This window comes from Nomascus leucogenys, chromosome 17 (assembly GCF_006542625.1).
Source record: "Nomascus leucogenys isolate Asia chromosome 17, Asia_NLE_v1, whole genome shotgun sequence".
NCBI lineage: Eukaryota > Metazoa > Chordata > Mammalia > Primates > Hylobatidae > Nomascus > Nomascus leucogenys.
Window position 1 is genome coordinate 57634363 of NC_044397.1, and position 22644 is coordinate 57657006.

Consider the following 22644-nt stretch of genomic DNA (forward strand, 5'->3'; position numbering starts at 1 on the left):
CAGGCATTCATTGTCAGCGTGGCTGGTGGTTGTGCGTTTCCTCATATTGATTAGTGTGGGCTACACCTAAGACACTGTTTAAGCAAGGAAATAGAAAGAAAACACACACAGCAGGACACGGTAGCCCAAGGACACGCATCTTCATGATCAGCCCGTTGTTAGGGGCCCAGGTGGCTTTGACCTTATGTATAACTTAGGGCTTCTCCAGCTTTATTTTCTCACCTTCCCAGCACATTGCAGTCTTCAGAATCTGTTTGCTTGTTTTTTTTTTTTTTTTTTCTCTAGAGGTCTATGCTAATCATGTGCTTCTTATGAGTGATGGGAAATGTGGCTGTCCTTGCTGTACTCTGAATGGAAAGGCAGAAGACCGGGAATCACAGAGCCCATCTTCATCAGCTTCCAGGCAGAAGGTATTCCTGGATCTGGGGAAATTAGGCTTTTCTTCCTGAATACACTACATGTACAGTACAGCTAAAAAGCACCTCCATGTTTTATCAGGAATTTATCAGGGATTGTTTTCCTATCGTGTGTTTGTGCCAATGAAGCAAGTATGACTTATAAAGCCTTAATTCAGCTCCAGAGCATAGTTCCACACATAAGAAGTGCAGGCAGGGCTAGCCCAGCCCAGAGGAGTAGGGGATAGCCCTCAGATGGGGAGTGAGGGGTAGCCCTCAGGTGGGGAGTGGGTGCTGTCCCCCAGGTGGGGAGTGGGGGCTGTCCCGAGATGGCTCCTGCACAGACAAGGCTTCCAGCAGCCAAAGCACTGAAACCCTGCTTAACTTGCGCAGTGTGGGGAGCTCTTTGAAGACCCCTATTAATTAAGACTGGGCTACCTGGAGGTTTGTGAATTCCCTTGCATCTGTTTATCAGAGTTGCTAACAGGGCTTGGGTCTAAAGGCCTGGGCAATGCCCTGGAGATGGAAGAGAAGCATGAGAGGAGTGACTCTCACATCTAGGGGTGGGGGCCGAGAGAAGAGTGAAAACTTCTGAGTGAGACATGCTTTTCACCCAGAATGAGCATTGGTTAGAAAGGGACACGCACAGACAGCCCAGAGTTGTGCGTTTCTAGTTCAAATTTAAAGAAGCCAGTTCTCTTTGAAGCTCCCAGAACCTCTGCTGTCCTTGGCAAAGACTCTCCTGCAGTTCATTTTTCAGTATTCTTCATGCAGAGCAGTGTTATTAAAGCACCCCCTCCTTAGCACATCCATCTGAGTTTATATTGAAATGAACTTGATCTCAACCCACAGTGTTTGTGTCTGGGAGCCTTTCTCTGCTCTGCCATCACTTTTGTCAGTGAAAGTTCAAGGAGGCATTTTTAGGTTCCCAAGGAAGGATATTTAATAAGATGAGCATCTGATGGTTCTGAGAACAGGAGGTTGGGAAGAGGTGTTTTAGAGGGGAGGTGATATTACCTGCATTTCTCACATCACACAATGTAAATAGCCACATACAGTGACTTCCTTAGGTTTTTAGTGCCCTCACCTCCAAACACAAGGGGGCAAACAGACCTCATGCCTCTTGAACACTTGGTGCAGATCTGCTATGCAGAATCACCTAGGGAGCTTAAAAGTCAAAGAAACCAAACAAAACCATGCACAAGCCCTGCCTCTGAAGATTCTAACAGACGTGCTGTGGCGTGGCTCAGGGTGATGGTGCTTTAACCCCACCCCACCCAGGTGACTCCAAGTTTCAGCCACCTGGGACCTCAGCTTTGGGCATAGATCGATGCCTTTAGGATTTGACCATCATGTCCCAAAGGCCTTGGTCCTGGTGAAATGTGCAATCAGAGGGCTCTCTGGTTTTGGTTGACTGGAAGACCCATTTCCAAGCTGCATTCTGGCCACTCTGCTCTCTACAGCCCCAGTGGGCTCAGGCGAAGGTCACACAGGGCCATACACCAGGGCCTGGACGTCCTGGACAGTTTGCTGATTGGGCATAGTTATAGGATAGTGTCTTGCAAAGCCCTGTGTCTCCCATGCTGCTGAGTAGCACCATGCCTTTTAGGGGTTGCAGGTACATGCAGCTGCCTCAGCCCCTGGGTTTCACATCCTCAGGAAACTGCCAGGATCTACCCAGGTCCTGCTCTGGGAGGCCACAGTGGGGTCCCCCGTTCTTGCCACAGAAGAGGGGCAGGTGCCAGGCGTATGCACTCAGGCATGAGCTGGCATCTTTCAGCTTCCACTCTGGCCTTCTTGACACCTTCCTGTGTTGTTCTCCTGAAAGATGAAGCACCTAATGTCCTTAGTTACAAATCTGTAAAAGGCCCACAGCACAGGGAGCGCACATCCCAGAGAGGGGCGGGGCCCTTGGTTAACCTATACTAACTTCTTAATTGGCTGGAACTACTTCTGGTAACAGTTCTATCAAGAGCCAGAGTGAGGCCCTGGGCCCCCAGTCTGAGGGATGGTGGCTGCTTTTTGTAATCATGTCCACAGTGCGGTGTTGTCTGGGGACAGGCGTCCTGTGTAGGAAACAAGGTAGCCAGCTTCCTGTAGGCCAAAAGTGTCCCCCCTCCTCCTGTGCCGTGGGCACCTCCCTGCTTTCCCGGTGCCACCGGGATTGAGGTTTTGTCACAAGGAGAGCTGCACAGGTCAACGCAAGGTCAACAGAGGCCTCATGACCAAGATGGGCTCCCAGCACCCCTCGCCTGCCCTCCAATGCCCCCACCCCACCTAAGCTCTCAGTGTGCGCAGGCCAAGCAAGCCCCATGGCGTTGTCTCTGAGTTCTCTCTTGGGCTCCATCTCGCTTCCAGTCCAGCAGCCAGCCCGGCCACCCCATAGCCTCAGAGGTGTTCACCCTCTGCCTTCACTCCACAATCAAGACCTGCCGTCCTCATAGCCCTCTGAGTGGTTCCCCTGCTGCCACTCCTGCCTGCCAGTCTCTCTTCAGTACCGCAACCACACTGTTGCTTCTGTGCATTGGAGCGTGCCACTCTTGTGCTCAGAACCCTCCATCTCATTCAGAATGAAACTCCAGGTCCTGAGTCTGACCCCACTTGGCCTCCCGTAACTCTGAGGTCACCTCCTGTGCTCTCCCGGTGCCCACTTGTGGCTGCAGCCCCATGAGACTTCAGCTGCTCCTCCAACGAGGCAGGTGTGCCTCCACCCTCGGCACAGCTCTGCATTCCTCCTCTTCCAGCTCTGCTTAGATGTCGTCACACAGAGCGGTCTTCTCTGACCCTGTGTATAAAAAAGCACCGCACCCCGCCCCCGCCCCGCCCCCACACAAATCCCTCCTGCAGCTCTATTCTTCCGCAGCACGAGCCCCAGCAGATGCTGTTATGGCTACATGTTTGCTTTCTGGCTTCCTCTGGCAGAACGCGAGCCTTGGGAGGATGAAGCTGTCTGCTTTCATCGCTGTTGCTTCTCTGGTGCCCAGCATAGTGCCGGGCGCACAGCAGGGGTCCACTGCTATTTTGTTAATGAAGTAATATTACTTTCCCAAATGTACTGGGTTTTCATAAGCAGCTCTCTCACGTTATTTTATTATTTTTTCTTACAGAACATTTGGAAAACAACTAGTGAAGCAGCGTTAAGTGTTGTTAATGAAAAAACACAGGCTGTTGTTAATGAAAAAACACAGGCGCCTCTGGATTGTGATAACAGCGCGGATAGGTATGTCAATGTACCATGGCGAAATATTGCTTTTCTGAACATGCAAATGACATGGGACTTACAAAGAGTTGCTCAGATGTGAAAGTCGATGCTTGTTCCTACATGGCCTGAGGGTGGGTTAGCAAATGCAGCTCTTAAATTGATGGAAAAAAGAATGGTGTTCTGAAGTTAATTTGCAGGAGTAGAACAGGTAGTATGACAAACCCCCGAATGCTGGGAGCCGTAGAAGGTGATGTCATACAAGAATCATCATCATCTCTATTATGAACTCTGGAAAGGAATATGGTAAGCCTTCTGGGTACAAGCACTCAACATGATGGTAATTGGTTATTTCATGGTGCATAACATACAGACTTTAAAACAACATTCGATGAACCTTGAAGACATTATGGTTTGTGAGATAAGCCAGTCACAAAAAGACACATCCTTTATAATTCTACTTACGCGGGGTCCCTAGAGTAGTCACATCATAGACACTGAAAGGAGAGTGGGGTGGTTGCCAGGGGCTGTGGGGAGGAGGAACGGAGGGTTGCTTAATGGGTACAGAGCTTCAGTTTTGTAGGATGGGAAAGTCCCAAAAATGTACCTTTTTCCCAAAAATGTACTGCACAACCATGTACATGTGCGTACACTTAACACCCTGAACTATGCCTTCAGATGGTTCAGATGGTAAATTTTATGTTATTGTTTTACCACAATTTAAAAAAACACAATAGCACCAGGCAATACAAAATTTAAAGTAGACATAATTTAAAAAAATAGTTGGCCTTCTCTAATGTCACCCTGTACCTGAAATTGATGGTTTTACTCCTTCTAATGGAAATTAAGCATTTAAGCATATAAAGAACAAATGTAACTTTTCTTTCTTAAAGGAAAAACATGGGTAAATGTAGATGTTTGTTTTCCTCATTATTATTCAGTTCCACTGTTTTCACTGATGCTACTTTTCTTTCATGTTACTGTTCAAAGGCAGTGACTGGTAGTGGCCCATCAATATTGCCAAGAACAGCTAAACTGATCACAGTTCTTTCTGATCTACCTCCAATCCATCTGATCTTTACTCTTGATCTGCTGCTATAATATTGCTCCTTTTATTTATTTGTAAAATCCTCAAGCCTGACAGGACAGGGGGCGGGGCAGAGCATGAAGCTGGTACCATTCCCTGGGAGACCACGGGCCAAGTCCAACCTGTGACCATGGACGCACATGATTCAGCCCCTAGGTGGAAATTCAGGAAAAGAAGAAATCCGTGACAGCCACCTGTGAGGGCAGCCCACGCTGCACACCTGACTGTGTTCCCCACCATTGCAGTCTCCGAGTCTTTGCTGACAGCAGTATTGGGGAGAATTGGACCCCCTAGATGGTTTGTGACCCAGACACTTGGATGCGTGGGCCTAGGGCTGTTGTTTTTCGGACTCCATTTTGCTAACAGTAAGCCTACCTTTTATGGCCGGATTTGTCTGTCTGTCTCCCGGAAATCTGATCGCTGAGGCCCTGTGTAGCATCCATTTCAGGGTAGAGCATCTCTGTGTGAAATTCTTACTTCTTTTGGATTCTACTGGGTAGACTGGCACATCCCCTGGAGCCCCAGTTAAGAAAACTCATTCTTTGCAGCTTGAGCAGAACGATTTTCTCCAATGCTAGGGTCAACCAGTGAATAATTTCACAGCTTATTTTTGAGAAATTATTTCAAGACTTAGCTAAGGTGTAAGTAACTGTTCAATTAGAGAGAAATCTTCAAGTGGAATCAGCACTCCCTGAGTGCCGCCACAGGAATGTCATTCTTGTCTCTCTGCTGAGGCCTGGCAATGCAGGCAGGGCCTGTGAATACACACGAGAAACAAGAGCAGGGTGGGGTCTCCCTGTGCAGAAGCTCATTGACTCCACCCCCCACCTCCTGCTTACCTGCCGCAGTCTGTCTCGGGCACTCCCTGGTTACAAATCCGAAGTGCTTGGGTGAGCAAACCTCTGGCCTGTGTGCTTGGTTAGAAGAAAGGGTCTTCCTTCCTAGCAACAGAAGACCTTCTTGGCTGTGAGCAGAGTGAAGCCTAGTGGGGGTACTCTTGTGTCTGTCTCCTGAGACCTGAGCGCAATCCCCCCACCCCCAAGCCAGTCCCTGTTCTGAGGCCCTTTACTTTTGTGATTGAATCACAATCAATAAAAGCCTGACATTGTGGAAAGACACAAACACGCATGGACCTTAATCTGGATAGACGCAGGTGCCGTTTTCTTTTTTCCCAGGACTCAGCTAAGACATGCAGGTTTGTTGTTGTTGTTTTCCTAAAGAAAATCACTACATTAAGAACTAAAGGGATATAAAAGGAAAAATAGGAAGCAAGTGACTAGGATGATGACTGGACTAAAAATACGTCACGTTAGGAACAGCTGAGGTGACTTCAGATGTCCCTCTGGGAGGACAGAAGATCTGTGTTGACATGCCATTGGAAGTGCCTGGAAGTAGGCTTCAGCTGATGGAATGGACAGCATGTGAGCCCTGCACCACAAGCCCCAGAACCTAAGTGTCATGAGTAGTGCAAGGTTAGAGATAACCAGGTCCATGCATGTTTGTGTCTTTCCACAATGTCAGGCTTTTATTGATTGTGATTCAATCACAAAAGCCACGAGCTACGTGGAGCTCCTAAGGAGGCAATTCTCCATAGTACTTCCCATTCACTTGGCAGCCAGAGCCACGGGCACACAGGCTGATGCCACTCCATAAGTCAGTCAGTATTGCAAACCATACATAATAGTATACTTAACCTATAAATGTTATAAGTTAAACATTCCACAGCAAACAAAGTAGCATTTAACATCAAGAAGAAAAAGAGATAGGAGAAAGTGTTAATGAACCAGTCCAGGGGGAGCCAAGAAGACAAAAGGAGTCCCAGTCTGGACCGAAGGGTTCATCAGTCTTACAAGAAAATCTTGAAGGTAGCAGAGCCTCTGGTGGCAGATGCCAAGCTCTCATCATGAGTGACTTCAATAAAGTGGCAGTTAAGACGGCCATTTGGAGCTGTTCAAGCCTAATCTTGTATAGTCACAGGGCCCTCTGGTGAGAACCAAAAGTGGAAGAGTGTGCTCGTGTCCTTATCTGGTTGGATGCAGTCTTTATTTTTTTATTTGTTTATTAAACAAAACATCTTCTCCTTGTTGGCAGAGTGCTCTGTGAAAATAAATGGAGGCTTTTTCTAAGATGGAGTTAGTTATGTCATGGGTACACCATACACGAAGGCTGATCATGGTGAAGAGAGGGTTGGGGACAAACAGGGTGGCAGGCAGTGTCACTGTGGTCACTGTGAGTGTCCCAGGGCCAGGACGTTGCGTTGGATTTGAGGTTAAGTGCAGTCCACATTGTTGACCTAAAGAAAGAAACCGAGGCAAAATTAATAAACAGGGAGTTTATTTGGGCCAAGGTTGAGCACTGCAGAATGGGAAACACTGGGAAGTGCTTTGGAAAACAAATGAGAGGCTCAAGTTTTAAAGAAAAAATGACAACTCAGGAAGGGGGCAATTACAGAAGTTGTTCTCAGGAATTCTCGTTGGTTTACAGAAATAACGTTGGTCAGTGATTGGCTAGACATTGTTGAACTAGAAGGTGAATGACATTTTTTGGCTACTTGGCGTCAGTCAGTTTAGAGCCCACATAGCAAGTGGCTTCAAGAGGTCATTATTTAGCTCAAGTGGAGTGAGACACGACTGCTGTCATATTTTAATGCATCTCTGGGCCTGATCATTTAAGGGGACTCGCATTCCTTGATAAAATGTTTCTTTTTCTTTCTCACCATCTAATAGTTTACTCTTCACTTGGGCAGGTCTATTCTCTGAGCTCCATGCTAACAGACACGGACAGTGAGCCTCAGCTGAGGCACTAGAATGATGACTCTTGTGTAGGTGTGAGCTCCAGAGCCTCTGACCCAGGGCCTGTGTCCCGCAACGTGCCTACACCACCTCTTATGCAGAGCAGAGCAAGCCCAGAGCCAGGCGGCTGCAGGCATCGGAAATACTCGTCGTGGATTTTTCCCATGCAGGATTATAATGCTGGCCTGGCCTTGCCACAGCCTGAGCAGAGACACTCACCTCATTGGAGCCATGTGGGGGCAGGGAGGCCGAGAGTAAGGCTGGTCTTGCCAGAGGTGGGGCCTGGAGCCGCCGCAGAGAAAGGAACCCGCTGTGCCTCGCCCCCTCCTGCAGGGCTTGCTGGGGCTCATCAGCAGGATGAGGTGGTGATAACAGCTGAAAACAGGGTCCTATGACGGGGGACACGAAGATGACCGGCTAACTGGCCCTTGTCCCTGCTGGCCAGAGGCACCATCCTTGAGTCCCTTTCCCAAGCCCTGCCTCCCTGCCAGGTTTGAGTGCACTCGGCATAAGCAAGTAGTTACCACCAGGCCTTCTGCGGTGCCCCCTCAGTCACCGCACCACAGTATGTTCCAGCCAAGTCCAGGCCCCACGGGGCAGACAGAGCATGTTTTGTACGTGACTCACCCCTTTGGGTGAACTGTCTGAAGCAGTGGGCGTGGATTTTAGTCAATGGTTTAATAAGCTCTACTCTACCTAAGACTTCTGCCTCTGAGTGCCTGCAGCAGCCCCACTGGTTTGGCTTCTAACCACATCATATCCCCATGGTCAGCCTGGGCCTGACTCCCAGGAATGGGCCTGCGATCACAGCAAGGGAATTTCCAGCAAAGCCTAGTAAAGGGCATGATTCGTAATCAAATAAGCCAGATACGTGACTGAAACATGACCGGGTTTCCTTTTCTTTCTGCACTTTCCTTCCCATACAGAATTCCCCACAAACCTTTCATTATAATAGCAAGGGCCTGGAGCAGTGGTGGCCCCAGGTTCCATCACAGGTGGCTGTGTGCTACTGGGACTGCAGACAGCACATTCTCTGGTCTTCTCCAGGTTGGTATCTAACCCCTGCAATTGAATTTCATCAGAAAGCTGCTGGTGAGCATCTGATGCATACGGGGGGGACTCACCCATATGTAGGCAGCCTCAGAGTTTGTCAGTGAACCATATTTTGCCTTTCTAAGTCATTTGGACACTGCTCAGACAGTTTGAAGGCATCGTTAAAATTTGTCACCACAGTAAGGGAAAATAGACTTTACATTTTTGCTGTCTGTAAGAGTGCCATCTCTCAGCTGACAACTTTATAGAGTTATAGATGACCTTATGCAATTACTAATTTTCTATTGGCTTAGCTGAGGGGGTAACATGAACTGATACTAAGCAACCCTGAAATGCCTGGTCAAACATGCCTCACAGTTCTAGCTGGTGCCAGCTGGGCACTGTCTTGGCTAGTATGCTAGAAAGTGTGAATCCTACCACTCATGACAGAGCGCCAATGCACGGCGCCAATTTGTGGTCACCCACCCAAATAGCAGAGACCTCAGCAGCAGTGGGGCTCTTTGTTAAATTGGCTTTTTGAGCATGGAGGACATCAACTACTGATGCCAGACGAGGCCATTCAATAAACCCTGAACTGTTCTTAAACTTTTAAGCTCCAGGGCACCACTTCTGCAGCAGCTCCCTGCAGCCTGAAGATGGAGGCTTCCTGCTGTGTCCTGAGACTGCTGTGCTGTGTGGAGGATGTGGCCACGGGGCTGCTTCCTGGGACTGTCAAGATGGAGACCCCCACCAAGGGGGCCAGACCCACTCAGACCAGCTCCCAGCGAGTGCCCCTGTGGCCGATTTCACATTTTCCCACTTCTCCCAGAAGGTAAGGTGAAGGAGGTGTGGAGGCCAGCACCACTTCTCCATCCCCAGTCTGGAACCCTCCATGTCCAATCCGTTGGTGATTTTAGTATCTTCATTGTTTGCTTTAATTATAGTTGCAGTTGAGTCCAGTGACTTTCAAGTTACGATGCTGTAGACATAATTGGCCACTGTTTGCCATCAGGGACTCATGTCACTTGGTTGCCTTTATGTTTCCCATCAATCGCATACTGAGACTGAAGCTTTGTCTGACTGTGTATATTTTGTTGTTGTTGTTTGTTTGTTTGTTTGTTTTATTGACAGAGTCTCGCTCTATCACCCAAGCTGGAGTACAGTGGCGTGATCTTGGCTCACTGCAACCTCCGCCTCCTGGGTTCAAGCGATTCTTCTGCCTCAGCCTCCTGAGTAGCTGGGACTACAGGCGTGCGCCATCACACCGGGCTAATTTTTGTATTTTTAGTAGAGATAGGGTTTCACCATGTTGGCCAGACTGGTCTTGATCTCTTGACTTTGTGATCCACCCGCCTCGGCATCCCAAAGTGCTGGGATTACAGGCATGAGCCGCTGCACCTGGCCGACTGTGTATATTTTATTTTATTTTTTTTTCAAGAGGGAGTCTTGCTCTGTCACCCAGACTGGAGTGCAGTGGCGTGATCTCGGGTCACTGCAAGCTCTGCCTCCCGGGTTTATGCCATTCTCTTGCCTCAGCCTCCCAAGTAGCTGGGACTACAGGCGCCCGCCACCATGCTTGGCTAATTTTTTGGATTTTTAGTAGAGATGGGGTTTCGCTCTGTTAGCCAGGATGGTCTCGATCTCCTGACCCTGTGATCCATCCGCCTGTGTGCATTTTTAACGGGACATGCACAGCACACTGGGAGAGGAAAAAAAAAAACATGGGAGCATGAGAATTGGCCATTAAGATACTTAAGCCATTTCTACCTCCATGATCTTCCTTTTCCTGCTTTCTTTAATCTTACGTAATGGTACCAACACCATATGCGTTACCCAAGACCAGCTTTTAACACATAAATGATGATCATGAAAGTCCTGTGTGACTGGAAGCTGAGACTTGAGTATCCTAGACTATTCCCAACTCCCCAACCAATTTGCAGCACAAGGAGCTGGGAAAAATGTAGAAAGGGTGGCACCCACCCTCACGGGCAACTTTTCGCAAAAACACAGGAGATAGTGACTTGTGGGAGATACCATCTTTCATGTCCATTAAATAAGTGATGAGAGAAGCTCTACCTTTTACTATTACTAATGTAGCTAGAGCAGTGACTCCCAAATTTTTGCTGACCTCAGATTCACCTGGGGGCTTGCTGGCCCCACCCCAGTTTCTGACTCAGTGGGTCTGGGATGGGTCAAGAATTTGCATGTCTCACAAGTGCCCAGGTGATGCTGATGCTGCTGGCCCTGGGACCCCACTCTGAGAACCAGTGGAAGTGAAGCCTTTCATCAGGTTTCTCAGACTTGGCTTCTAGATGGCTGGACCCAGGCCAGGCTGCTTGGCTTCTGCCCTCCCACCCCACCTGGTGATGTGGTCCACTGTCATGAAATCTGAAGCCTCTTCCTCTCTCCCACAGCTCCCATGGCCTTCTGCCTGGCACTCCTCGCTCCCCCAGCTTCACGTCATCACAATCTGGTTCTGAGATCCTCTATCCCCCTACTCAGCATCCTCCTGTGGCCATCCCAGCTCGAAATTCTGATAACTCCATGAACCCTGTTCTCGATTGCTCCCTGGAAATGGAAGCTCGGGCACCTCCAAATCTGGGATTCTGTGTTCATATGGCTTCTGGAGAGGCTCTCTGTCTGATGATGGATTTCAGGGACAGTTCTGGGGTTGAAATGAGGCTACACATCATGTCTGAGGCAATGGCGGTGACTGCCTACCACCAGTACTCAAAAGGTAAGGTGCACGGTGTCCTTTCAGGAGCCTGGGAAGGAGATCCTGAGCTAGGGGACTCAAGAGGCAGTGTTGGGAAAAGAAAAGAAACTGCATTCCATTTCTCTGGACTCAGCCAACCTTCCTGACTCCAAGAATAGTAGTTCAGTGGCGCACTGCAGACGTAGGTGGATTTGTGCACTGTGTTTTGCACTGTGACCAACTCTACCATACTTCATTGCATTTAGTCTTTCCACCTGCCTTGTGAGGTAGAGGTGGTGAGGCTGGGGATTTGCCCTGAGGTCCCAAAGCTAATGTACTGGCGCTTCATCCTACACAGAAGCAGAATTCTAAAAATAATAACTATTGAGAAATTACTTAAATTGTCCTTCAAGTTCATGCACACACATATACACACACACAATGTTCTATATGAATTCTTTTGCACTAAAATTTCCAACATTTTGTAGTCTCAACAAAAGTAAGAAAAAATTTTTTACATTCCAGTGTTGGACCCTTTCTACTCAGACAACTACTAAACCCCTAGAGATGATGACTGGGGGTGGAGGGTGAGTGAAGAGTTCTGATACTTTTCCACTTATGGATAGGATTTAATTTTTTCTTTTTTTTTCTTTCGTTCTTTCTTCCTTTTTTTTTTGAGACAAAGTCTTGTTCTGTTGCCCAGGCTGGAGTGCAGTGGTGCAATCTTGGCTCACTGCAACCTCCACCTCCCAGGTTCAAGGGATCCTCCTGCCTCTGCCTCCCAAGTAGCTGGGATTACAGGTGTGCACCACCATGCCCAGCTAATTTTTTGTATTTTTAGTAGAGATGGGGTTTCACTATATTGGCCTAGCTGGTCTCAAACTCCTGACCTCAAGTGATCTGTCTGCCTGGGCCTCCCAAAGTGCGGGGATTACAGGTGTGAGCCACTGCATCTTCCCCCTGCCTCCCTTTTTTTAAAGTCACTTTTTGAACATGGTACATTCTCATGGTGTAAACTACCACATTCTAGAAAGATATATAGTAAAAAGTTCTTTGCTATTGACCCACAGTCAACTACTGCCTTCTACTTCTTATTTCTTTTATGTGTATAAGCAAGTATAAATGTTGTTTCTCCTCCTTTCCACAAATGGAAGTATACCACGCACAGTATCCCACTCCTTGCCCACTTAAATGCATATCCATATCTAGACAGCCTCCCCTGTCTACACAGAAACAGCTTCCCTGGCTTTTGGTGTGGTTGCTGAGTAGTCCATTAATGTAATGGACCAAATCTACTCAGCTCTTTCTTTTTATTGGTGGACATTGAAATTGTTTCTGATCTTTCAGTATTGCAAACAACATCGCAGTTAATAATTACATGTGTATGTCATTTAATGGAAAGCCAAGATTATTGCCTCAAATGCTATGTGCATCTGTAATTGATAGTTATTGCTAAATTGCTTTTAATTAGGACTCTTATCCGGTTTACATTCCTGTGAACAATGTAGAGATCAATATGATAGGTAAAAACAGTACTTTTCTGAAGTTTTCAAATTTGCATTTTATTAGGTTCATCCTTGTCAACTGCCAGTATATGACCATATTCATCCAAGCAGAGCACTTTCACAGTTCCATCTAATATGGGGTTTCAATGAGCTCTTTCAGTTATTAAGAAAATTTGTCGGCTGGGTGTGGTGGCTCACACCTGTAATCCCAGCACTTTGGGAGGCCAAGGCGGGCAGATCACGAGGTCAAGAGTTCGAGACCAGGCTGACCAACATAGTGAAACCCCATCTCTACTAAAAATACAAAAATTAGCTGGGCGTGTTGGCGTGCCCTGCTTAGGAGGCTGGGGCAGGAGAATCGCTTGAACCCGGGAGGCGGAGGTTGCAGTGAGCTGAGATTGCACCACTGCATTCCAGCCTGGGCGACAGGGCAAGACTCTGTCTCAAAAAAAAAAAAAAAAAAAAAGAAAAGAAAATTTGTCTTTTTAGTATTGTTTCTTTCAATTTGTCATTTGTGTTTTGGTTTTACTTATAGTTTTTTTTTCTTTTCATGTAGGAATTTTTAACTTTTATTAAGTACACTTTATCAACCTTTTTTATGGTTTCTGAGTTTTAAGTCATAGTTAGAAATTCTTTCCTTACTCTAAGTTTGTGGAACAACTCTCTCATGGTTTCTTCTAGAGTTTTTATTATTCTGTTTTCTCACTTAAATGTTGAATGCATTTGAATATATATCCTGGCATAAAGCCTGCATTATAGATTCCATTTGACTGTTTCCTGAATGGCCACCCATTTGGCTAAGCATCATTTGCTGGAAGATTCGGTTGCCGCACTGATGGGGCGTGCTCCCTCTACCTATGCTGGCTTCCTCTCTGCCCTCAGGCAGTTTGCTGGCATCCCTTGTCACTCATCTTCTCTAGCATGGCCACCCATTTGGCTCAGTGTCATATGCTGGAATTCGGTTGCCACACTGATGGGGTGTGCTGCCTCTACCAATGCTGGTTTCCTCTCTGCCATCAGGTGATTTGCTGGCTTCCCTTGTCACTCATCTTCTCTAGCATTATTCTTGCCATTTTTGCTTGTTCATTTTTCCACATGAACTTCAGACGCACACTGACTAGTATAAAAATATCTTATTGGTATTTTTATTTAAATCATGTGTCGATGAAAAGAATCAAACTAAGTAAAATTTTTGAATAGATTTATTCTGAGTCAAATATGAGGGACCATGGCCTGAGGCACAGCTCCAAGAGGTCCTAAGAACTTGTGCCCAAGGTGGTCATGCTACAGCTTGGTTTTATACATTTTAGGGAGACGTAAGACATCAATCAATACATCTAAAATGTACATTGGTTCTGCGCGGAAAGGTGGGACAACTCAAAGATGGGGGTGGGGGAGGCTTTCAGGTCATAGGTGGATACAAAGATTTTCTGATTGGCAATTGGTTGAAAAAGTTAAGTTATTACCTAAAGACCTGGAATCAATAGAAAGGAGTGTCAGGGTGGAAATAAGTGGTGGTGAAGACCAAAGTTTTTAACATGCAGACAAAGCCTCCAGGAAGCAGCCTTCAGAAAGAATAGATTGTAAATGTTTCTTATCAGCCTTTAAAAGGTGCCAGACTCAGTTAATTCTGTCCTGGATCAGGAAAAGATCTGGAAAGGGAAGGAAATTCTCAACAGAACATAAATTTTTCCCTGAACTCCTGGCCTCAAGTGATCCTACAGCCTCAGCCTCCCAAAGTGTTGGGATTACAGGCATGAACCACTGTGCCCGGCCTGAACATTTCTTTATATGGAATTTACATGTTTCTTGTATGATATTTTGTTTTTTGCACTATTGTATTATAAAAGGGATATTTTTTCCCATTTTGTCCCTAAACTGGTTGTCATTGGTATATAGAAAAGCTGCTGCTATTTGCTGTTGATTTTGGGTCCTCCTCTCTTCGTAGGACAATTTCAAAGTGTCAAATATATTTTGGGGTAAAATACTTTGATTTCTTTCAGGGCCTGCTATCTGTCATGTTGGTATCTTATTGCTACAAAAAGTCTGTTTTGTCATTCTTAAGGCCTCTGTTTAAATGTTAATGCTGGTCAGTTGTGCCTGAATTCCAAAGGCAGGAGGGTATCGTGGGGCATGTCTGACCCTCCCTTCCCACTGTGGACTGAACTCATCTTTCAGGTTAACTTTGGAATGCCCTTGGCCAAAAGGAGGGGTCCATTCAGTAGGTTGGAGGGCTTAGAATTTTATTTTTCATTTACAAATGTTTAATATATAAATTATGTAGAGTCTTTATATTTAAGAGTCTCCCCCTGCATGAACTGCCCTGTTCCTGTCCATTTTTCCATGCATCTTTCTTTAAAAGTATTTTAAACATTTCTGTTTTTTCTTTTCTTTTCTGTTTTTATAGAGACAGGAGTCTCACTATATTGACCAGGCTGGTCTCGAACTCCTGGCCTCAAGTGTTCCTACAGCCTCAGCCTCCCAAAGTGTTGGGATTACAGACATGAACCACTGCGCTCAGCCTGAACATTTCTTTGTGTAGAATTTACCTGTTTCTTGTATGATATTTTATTTTTTGCACTATTGTATTATAAAAGGGATATTTTTTCCCATTTTTTTTCCATTTTGTCCCCAAACTGGTTGTCACTGGTATGTAGAAAAGCTGCTGCTATTTGCTGTTGATTTTAGGTCCTCTTCTCTTTCACTGAATTCTCAGGTTGTTTATAGTTATCTTGAAGTGTATTCTTTAGTGTTTTTCAGCTATGTAAACATATTAATTATGAATGGTGATTATCAACCTCTCATTTCCAATTTGACCCCTCCAGTTTCTTTCTCTTGTTTAATTACAATGGCTGATACTGCCAGAACAGTGTTAAATGAGATAGATGATGATGGGCATGTCAGTCTCAAGATCCTTCCAGTGTTTTTGAACTGCTTTTGCAGAATTATAAGTAATAAGAGCGATCTAGCATGACTGACTCCATCTTGCTTCTAACTTCACAGACTAAATATTTTTCTTGCTTACTGTAATGCAGAGGCCAAGATAACTATGAGAAGGATTAGGTTTATCATTAAACTTGGAGGCAAAGGAAACTGGCACCCTCCTTGTCTGAAGATTAAAGCCACATTCATAAGGCAAGGTTAAAACTGTGATAGGGGTTTGGACTTTGCTAATGAGTAGGCATTAAACCCTAACCTGCCATTGCTTAGTTTGTGTTTCTATAGGTTGTCTGTTGCCCCAGAGTCATGTAACTGAGGGTTGCAAAATGTGTAACTTTCCCAACTACTCCTATAAATAACATCACTATTGTGAAACCTAAAGATCTGATTTTGAGATATTTTTTAGATTTAACATTTCAGTAGACCAAGAGACACCATCTAGTTCTAAGACTACCCCCTTATATCCCTGCCAAGGAACTAACTCAGCTGCACAAAGACAGTTTGAGATGCTCCTGTGATTTCATCCCAATTGTTCAGCCAATCATTTGTTCCAGTTTCCCAGAACCCTGCTGGGAAAGTACTTTTTAAAAACTACTTTTACAAAACCCAGCCTCCAAATTCTGGGGGAGACAGGTTTGAGAACTTTCTCCCTGTTCTCCTTGCTCAGCAGGCCTGTGATAATTACATTCTTTGCTGCAACACCTGCTGGTCTCATTAGTCTTTTTTCAGGGCAGTGGGAAAGAAGAACCCATCAGGCGGTGACATTGTTACATTAAACTTGATACTAGATTTTTGACAGATATAATTTATCATGTAAAGGAAGTTTTCATCTTTTCCTCTCTTAATGAAGACTTAAAAAAAATAAGAGTTGTTGATTTTGTTAAATTCTCTCCAGCATCTGTGAAGTTGATTTTATAACTTTTTTCTTTGCTTCTTTAGAACTTCAAATCTCATGTGTTATATTAGCCAATATCTTATCGACTCATTCTTGAATTCCTAGGGGTGAAGAACACTTGATTTTGGTGAATTACTTTTTGATTATGCTATTGAATTCAGTTTTCTAACATATTATTCATGGTTCTTCCTCATAAATGGCGTTGGCTTCTAGTCATTGATTTTATTTATTTATTTATTTATTTTTATTATTTATTTTTTTGCCAGAGTAGGCACAGATTTATTGAAGGCAATTCACAGAGTGGGAGCAGGCTTGAGCAAGTGGCTGCTCAAGAGCCCCCTCAATTAGCATTTTTTTTTTGTATTTCCATAAGTTATTGGGGAACGGGTGGTGTTTGGTTACATGAGTAAGTTCTTCAGTGGTGATCTCTGAGATTTTGGTGCAACCATCACCTGAGCCATATACACTGCACCCTATTACTAGTCTTTTATCTGTCACCCACTTCCCACCCTTTCCCCCTGAGTCCCCAAAGTCCATTGTGTCATTCTTATGCCTTAGCATCCTCATAGCTTAGCTCTCACTTATAAGTGAGAACATACGATGTTTGGTTTTCCATTCCTAAGTTACTTCACTTTGAATAATAATCTCCAATCTCATCCAGGTCACTGTGAATGCCATTAATTCATTCTTCTTATAGCTGAGTAGTATCTCATTATATATATATATATCACAGTTTCTTTATCCACTCATTGATTGATGGGTATTTGGGTTGGTTCCATGTTTTTACAATTGCAAATTGTGCTGCTATAAACATGCATGTGCAAGTATCTTTTTCGTATAATGACTTATTTTCCAATGGGTCGATATCCAGTAGTGGGATTGCTGGATCAAATGGTAGTTCTACTTTTAGTTCTTTAAGGAATCTCCACACTGTTTTCCATAGTGGTTTACATTCCCACCAGCAGTATAGAAGTGTTCCCTGTTCACTGCATCCACACCAACATCTACTATTTTTTGATTTTTTGATTATAGCCATTGTTGCAGGAGTAAAGTGGTATCGCATTGCAGTTTTGATTTGCATTTCCCTGATCATTAGTGATGTTGAGCATTTTTCATATGTTTGCTGGCCATTTGTATATCTTTTTTTTTTTTTTTTTTGAGAATTGTCTATTCATGTCCTTAGCCCACTTTTTGATGGGATTGTTGATTTGTTTGAATTCATCGTAGATACTGGATATTAGTCCTTTGTCAGATGTATAGATTGTGAAGATTTTTTCTCACTCTGTGGGTTGTCTGTTTACTCTGCTGAATGTTTCTTTTGCCGTGCAAAATCTCTTTAGTTTAATTAACTCCCAACTATTTATCTTTGTTGTTATTGCATTTGCTTTTGGGTTCTTGGTCATGAAATCCTTACCTAAGCCAATGTCTAGAAGGGTTTTTTCAATGTTATCTTCTAGAATTTTTATAGTTTCAGGTCTTAGATTTAAGTCCTTAATCTATCTTGAGTTGATTTTTGTATAAGGTAAGAGAGGAGGATCCAGTTTCATTCTCCTACATGTGGTTAGCCAATTATCCTAGCACCATTTGTTGAAGAGTGTCCTTTCCCCACTTTATGTTTTTGTTTGCTTTGTTGCAGATCAGTTGGCTGTAAGTGTTTGGGTTTATTTCTGGGATCTCTATTCTGTTCCATTGGTCTATGTGCTTATTTTTATACCAGTACCATGCTGTTTTGGTGATTATGGCTTCATAATATAGTTTGAAGTCAGGTAATGTGATGCCTCCAGATTTGTTCTTTTTGCTTAGTCTTGCTTTGGCTGTGCAGCCTCTTTTTTGGTTCCATATGAATTTTAGAATTGTTTTTTCTAATTCTGTGAAGATGGTGGTGGTATTTTGATGGGGATTCCATTGAATTTGTAGATTGCTTTTGGCAGTATGGTCATTTTCACAATATTGATTCTACTCATCCATGAGAATGGGATGTGTTTCTATTTGTTTGTGTCATCCATGATTTTTTTTCAGCACTCTTTTGTAGTTTTCCTTGTAAAGGTCTTTCACCTCCTTGGTTAGGTATATTCCTAAGTGTTTGGTTTTTTTTTTGCAGCTATTTTAAAAGCAGTTGAGTTCTTGATTTGATTCTCAGCTTGGTCTCTGTTGATGTATAGAAGACCTACTGATTTGTGTACATTAGTTTTGTATCCAGAAACCTAGCTGAATTCTTTTATCATTTCTAGGAGCTTTTTGGATGAGTCTTTAGGGTTTTCTAGATATACAATCATATCATCAGAAAACAGTGACAGTTTGAATTCCTGTTTACTGATTTGGACACCCTGTATTCCTTTCTCTTGATTGCTCTGGCTGGGACTTTCAGTACTATGTTGAAGAGGAGTGGTGAGAGTGGGCATCCTTGTCTTGTTCGAGTTCTCAGAGGGAATGCTTTCAGCTTTTTCCCATTCAGTATTATGTTGGCTGTGGGTTTGTCATAGCTGGCTTTTATTATATTGAGGTATGTCCTTTGTATGCCAATTTTGCTCAAAGTTTTAATCATAAAGTGATGCTGGATTTTGTTGAATACTTTTTCTGCATCTATTGAGATGATCATGTGATTTTTGTTTTTAATTCTGTTTATGTGGTGTATCACATTTATTGACTTGAGTATGTTAAACCATACCTGTATCCCTGGTATGAAATCCAGTTGATTATGGTGGATTATCTTTTTGATATGTTGGATTAGGTTAGCTAGTGTTTCAAGGATTCCAGCATCTATGTTCATTAGGGATACTGGTCTGTAGTTTTCTTTTTTGGTTATGTCCTTTCCTGGTTTTAGTATTAGGGTGATACTAGCTTCATAAAATGATTTAGGGAAGGTTTCCTCTTTCTCTATCTTGTGGAATAGTGTCAATAGGATTGGTACCAATTCTTTAAATGTCTGGTAGAATTCTCCTGTGAATTAGTCTGGACTTGGACTTTTTTTGTTGGTGATTTTTAAATTACCATTTCTATCTCACTGCTTATTATTGGTCTGTTCATGGTATCTAATTCTTTTCTGACTTAAGCTAGGAGGATTATATCTTTTCAGGAATTTATCCATCTCTTCTAGGTTTTCTAGTTTGTGTGTGTAAAGGTGTTCATTAAGTAGCCTTGAATGATCTTTTGTATTTCTGTGGTGTCAGTTGTAATATCTCCTGTTTTGTTTCTTATTGAGCTTATTTGGATTTTCTCTCTTCTTTTTTTGGTTAATCTTGCTAATGGTCTATCAATTTTATTTATTTTTTCAAAGAACCAGCTTTTTGGTTTTTTTATCTTTTGGATTTTTTGTTTGTTTCTTTCAATTTCATTTAGTTCTGCTCTGATCTTGGTTATTTCCTTTCTTCTGCTGGGTTTGTGTTTTGGTTTGTTCTTGTTTCTCCAGTTCCTTGAGATGTGACCTTAGATTGTCTGTTTGTGCTCTTTCAGACTTTTCGATGTAGGCATTTAGGGCTATGAAATTTCCTCTTAGCACCACCTTTGCTGCATCCCAGAGGTTTTGATATGTTGTGTCACTGTTGTGGTTCAGTTTGAAGAATTTTTAAATTTCCATCTTGATTTCATTTTTGACCCAGTGATCATTCAGGAGCAGGTTATTTAATTTCTACATATTTGCATTGTTTTGAAGGTTCCTTTTGGAGTTGATTACAAGTTTTATTCCACTGCGGTCTGAGAGAGTGCTTGATACAATTTCAATTTTCTTAAATTTATTGAGGCTTGTTTTGTGGCCTATCATATGGTCCATCTTGGAGAAAGTTCCATGCACTATTGAATAGAATGTATATTCTGCATATGTTGGGTGGAATGTTCTGTACATATCTGTTAAGTCCATTTGTTCCAGGGTGTACTTTAAATCCATTTTTTCTTTGTTGACTTTCTGTCTTGATGACCTGTCTAGTGCTGTCAGTGTAGTATTGAAGTCCTCCACTATTATTGTGTTGCTGTCTATCTCATTTCTTAGGTCTATTAGTAATTGTTTTATAAATTTGGGAGCTCCAGTGTTAGGTGCATAGATGTTTAGGATTGTGATATTTTCCTGTTGGACAAGGCCTTTCATCATTATATAATGTCCTTCTTTGTCTCTTTTAACTGCTGTTGCTTTAAAGTTTGTTTTGTTTGATATGAGAATAGCTACTCCTGCTCACTTTTGGTGTTTGTTCACATGAAATGTCTTTTTCTACCACTTTACCTTAAGTTTGTGCGAGTCCTTATGTCTTAGGTGAGTCTCTTGAAGGCAGCAGATGGTTGGTGAATTCTTATCCATTCTGCTATTCTGTATTCTTTTTTTTTTTTGAGACGGAGTCTCGCTCTGTTGCCCAGGCTGGAGTGCAGTGGTGTGATCTTGGCTCACTGCAAGCTCCGCCTCCCGGGTTCACGCCATTCTCCTGCCTCAGCCTCCGGAGCAGCTGGGACTACAGGCGCCCGCCACCGCACCCGGCCAACTTTTTGTATTTTTAGTAGAGACGGGGTTTCACCGTGGTCTCGATCTCCTGACCTCGTGATCCGCCCGCCTCGGCCTCCCAAAGTGCTGGGATTACAGGCATGAGCCACCGCGCCCGGCCTTATTCTGTATTCTTTAAGTGGAGCATTTAGGTCATTTACATTCAATGTTAGTATTGAGATGTGAGGTACCATTCCATTCATATGCTATTTGTTGCCTGTATACCTTGGTTATTGGTTTTTTGTTTTTTAAATTGTAGTTTTGTTTTATAGGTCTTGTGAGATTTATGCTTTAAAAAGGTACTGTTTTCTTGTGTTTCCAGGATTTGTTTCAAGATTTGGAGCACCTTTTAGCAGTTCTTGCAGTGGTAGCTTGGTAGTGGCAAATTCTGTTAGCCACTGTAGCTTTCCTTCATGTATGAAGCTTAGTTTTGCTAGATACAGAATTCTTGTCTGATAATTGTTTTGTTTGAAGAGACTGACCAAACCCTTCCAGCTTATAGGGTTTCTGCTGAGAAATCTGCTGCTAATCTGATAGGTTTTCCTTTATTGGTTACCTGGTGCTTTTGTCTCACAGCTCTTAAGATTCCTTCCTTCATCTTAACTTTAGATAACTCGATGACAATGTGCCTAGGCAATGATCTTTTTATGATGAATTTCCCAGGTATTCTTGGTGCTTCTTGTATTTGGATGTCTGGGTCTCTAGCAAGGCTGGGGAAGTTTATTCCCCTCAATTATTCCCCCAAATATGTTTTCCAACTTTTAGATTTCTCTTCTTCCTCAGGAACACCAATTATTCTTAGGTTTGGTCATTTAGCATAATCCCAGACTTCTTGGAGGCTCTGTTCTTATTTTCTTATTCTTTTTTCTTTGTCTTTGTTGGATTGGGTTAATTCAAAGACCTTGTCTTTGAGCTCTGAATTTCTTTCTTTTACTTGTTTAATTCTATTGCTGAGCTGGGCGCGGTGGCTCACGCCTTTAATCCCAGCACTTTGGGAGGCCGAGGTGGGCGGATCATGAGGTCAGGAGATCGAGACCATCCTGGATAACACGGTGAAACCCCGTCTCTACTAAAAATACAAAAAATTAGCCAGGCGAGGTGGCGGGCGCCCATAGTGCCAGCTACTCGGGAGGCTGAGGCAGGAGAATGGCGTGAACCCAGGGGGTGGAGCCTGCAGTGAGCCGAGATCGTGCCACTGCGTTCCAGCCTGGGCGACAGCCAGACTCCATCTCAAAAAAAAAAAAAAAAAAAAAAAAAAAATTCTATTGCTGAGACTTTTCAGAGCATTTTGCATTTCTATAAGTGTGTCCATTGTTTCCTGAAGTTTTGATTGTTTTTTATTTATGCTATCTGTTTCCTTGAGTATTTCTCCCTTCACTTCTTGTATCGTGTTTTGGATTTCCTTACACTGGGCTTTGCCTTTGTCTGGTGCTTGCCTGATTAGCTTAATAACTGACCTCCTGTATTCTTTTAAAGGTAAATTGGGGATTTCTTCTTGATTTGGGTTCCTTGCTGGTGAGCTACCGTGATTTTTTGGAGGTGTTAAAGAACCTTGTTTTGTCATATTACCAGAGTTGGTTTTCTGGTTCCTTCTCATTTGGGTAGGCTCTGTCAGAGGGAAGGTCTAGGGCTGAAGGCT

The 22644-nt window shown here is 43.7% G+C and overlaps 1 protein-coding gene across 2 annotated transcripts in view; it reads left to right on the top strand.

Moving 5' to 3' along the window:
* Positions 1-22644, top strand: part of PKD1L1 (polycystin 1 like 1, transient receptor potential channel interacting) — a 183584-nt gene that overhangs the window by 7872 nt on the left and 153068 nt on the right. Inside the window, exons 3-7 of one of the 2 annotated variants that reach the window (XM_030796568.1) lie at positions 286-410; positions 3503-3615; positions 8400-8520; positions 9120-9337; positions 10920-11242. Coding sequence is in view for 1 of the 2 variants with exons in the window: in XM_030796567.1 (XP_030652427.1) it covers positions 286-410; positions 3503-3615; positions 8400-8520; positions 9120-9337; positions 10920-11247 (905 nt within the window). In the remaining variant the exon portion in view is untranslated. Of the gene's footprint in view, positions 1-285; positions 411-3502; positions 3616-8399; positions 8521-9119; positions 9338-10919; positions 11248-22644 lie in introns of both variants that reach the window. The other variant, XM_030796567.1, reaches the window with a different exon arrangement.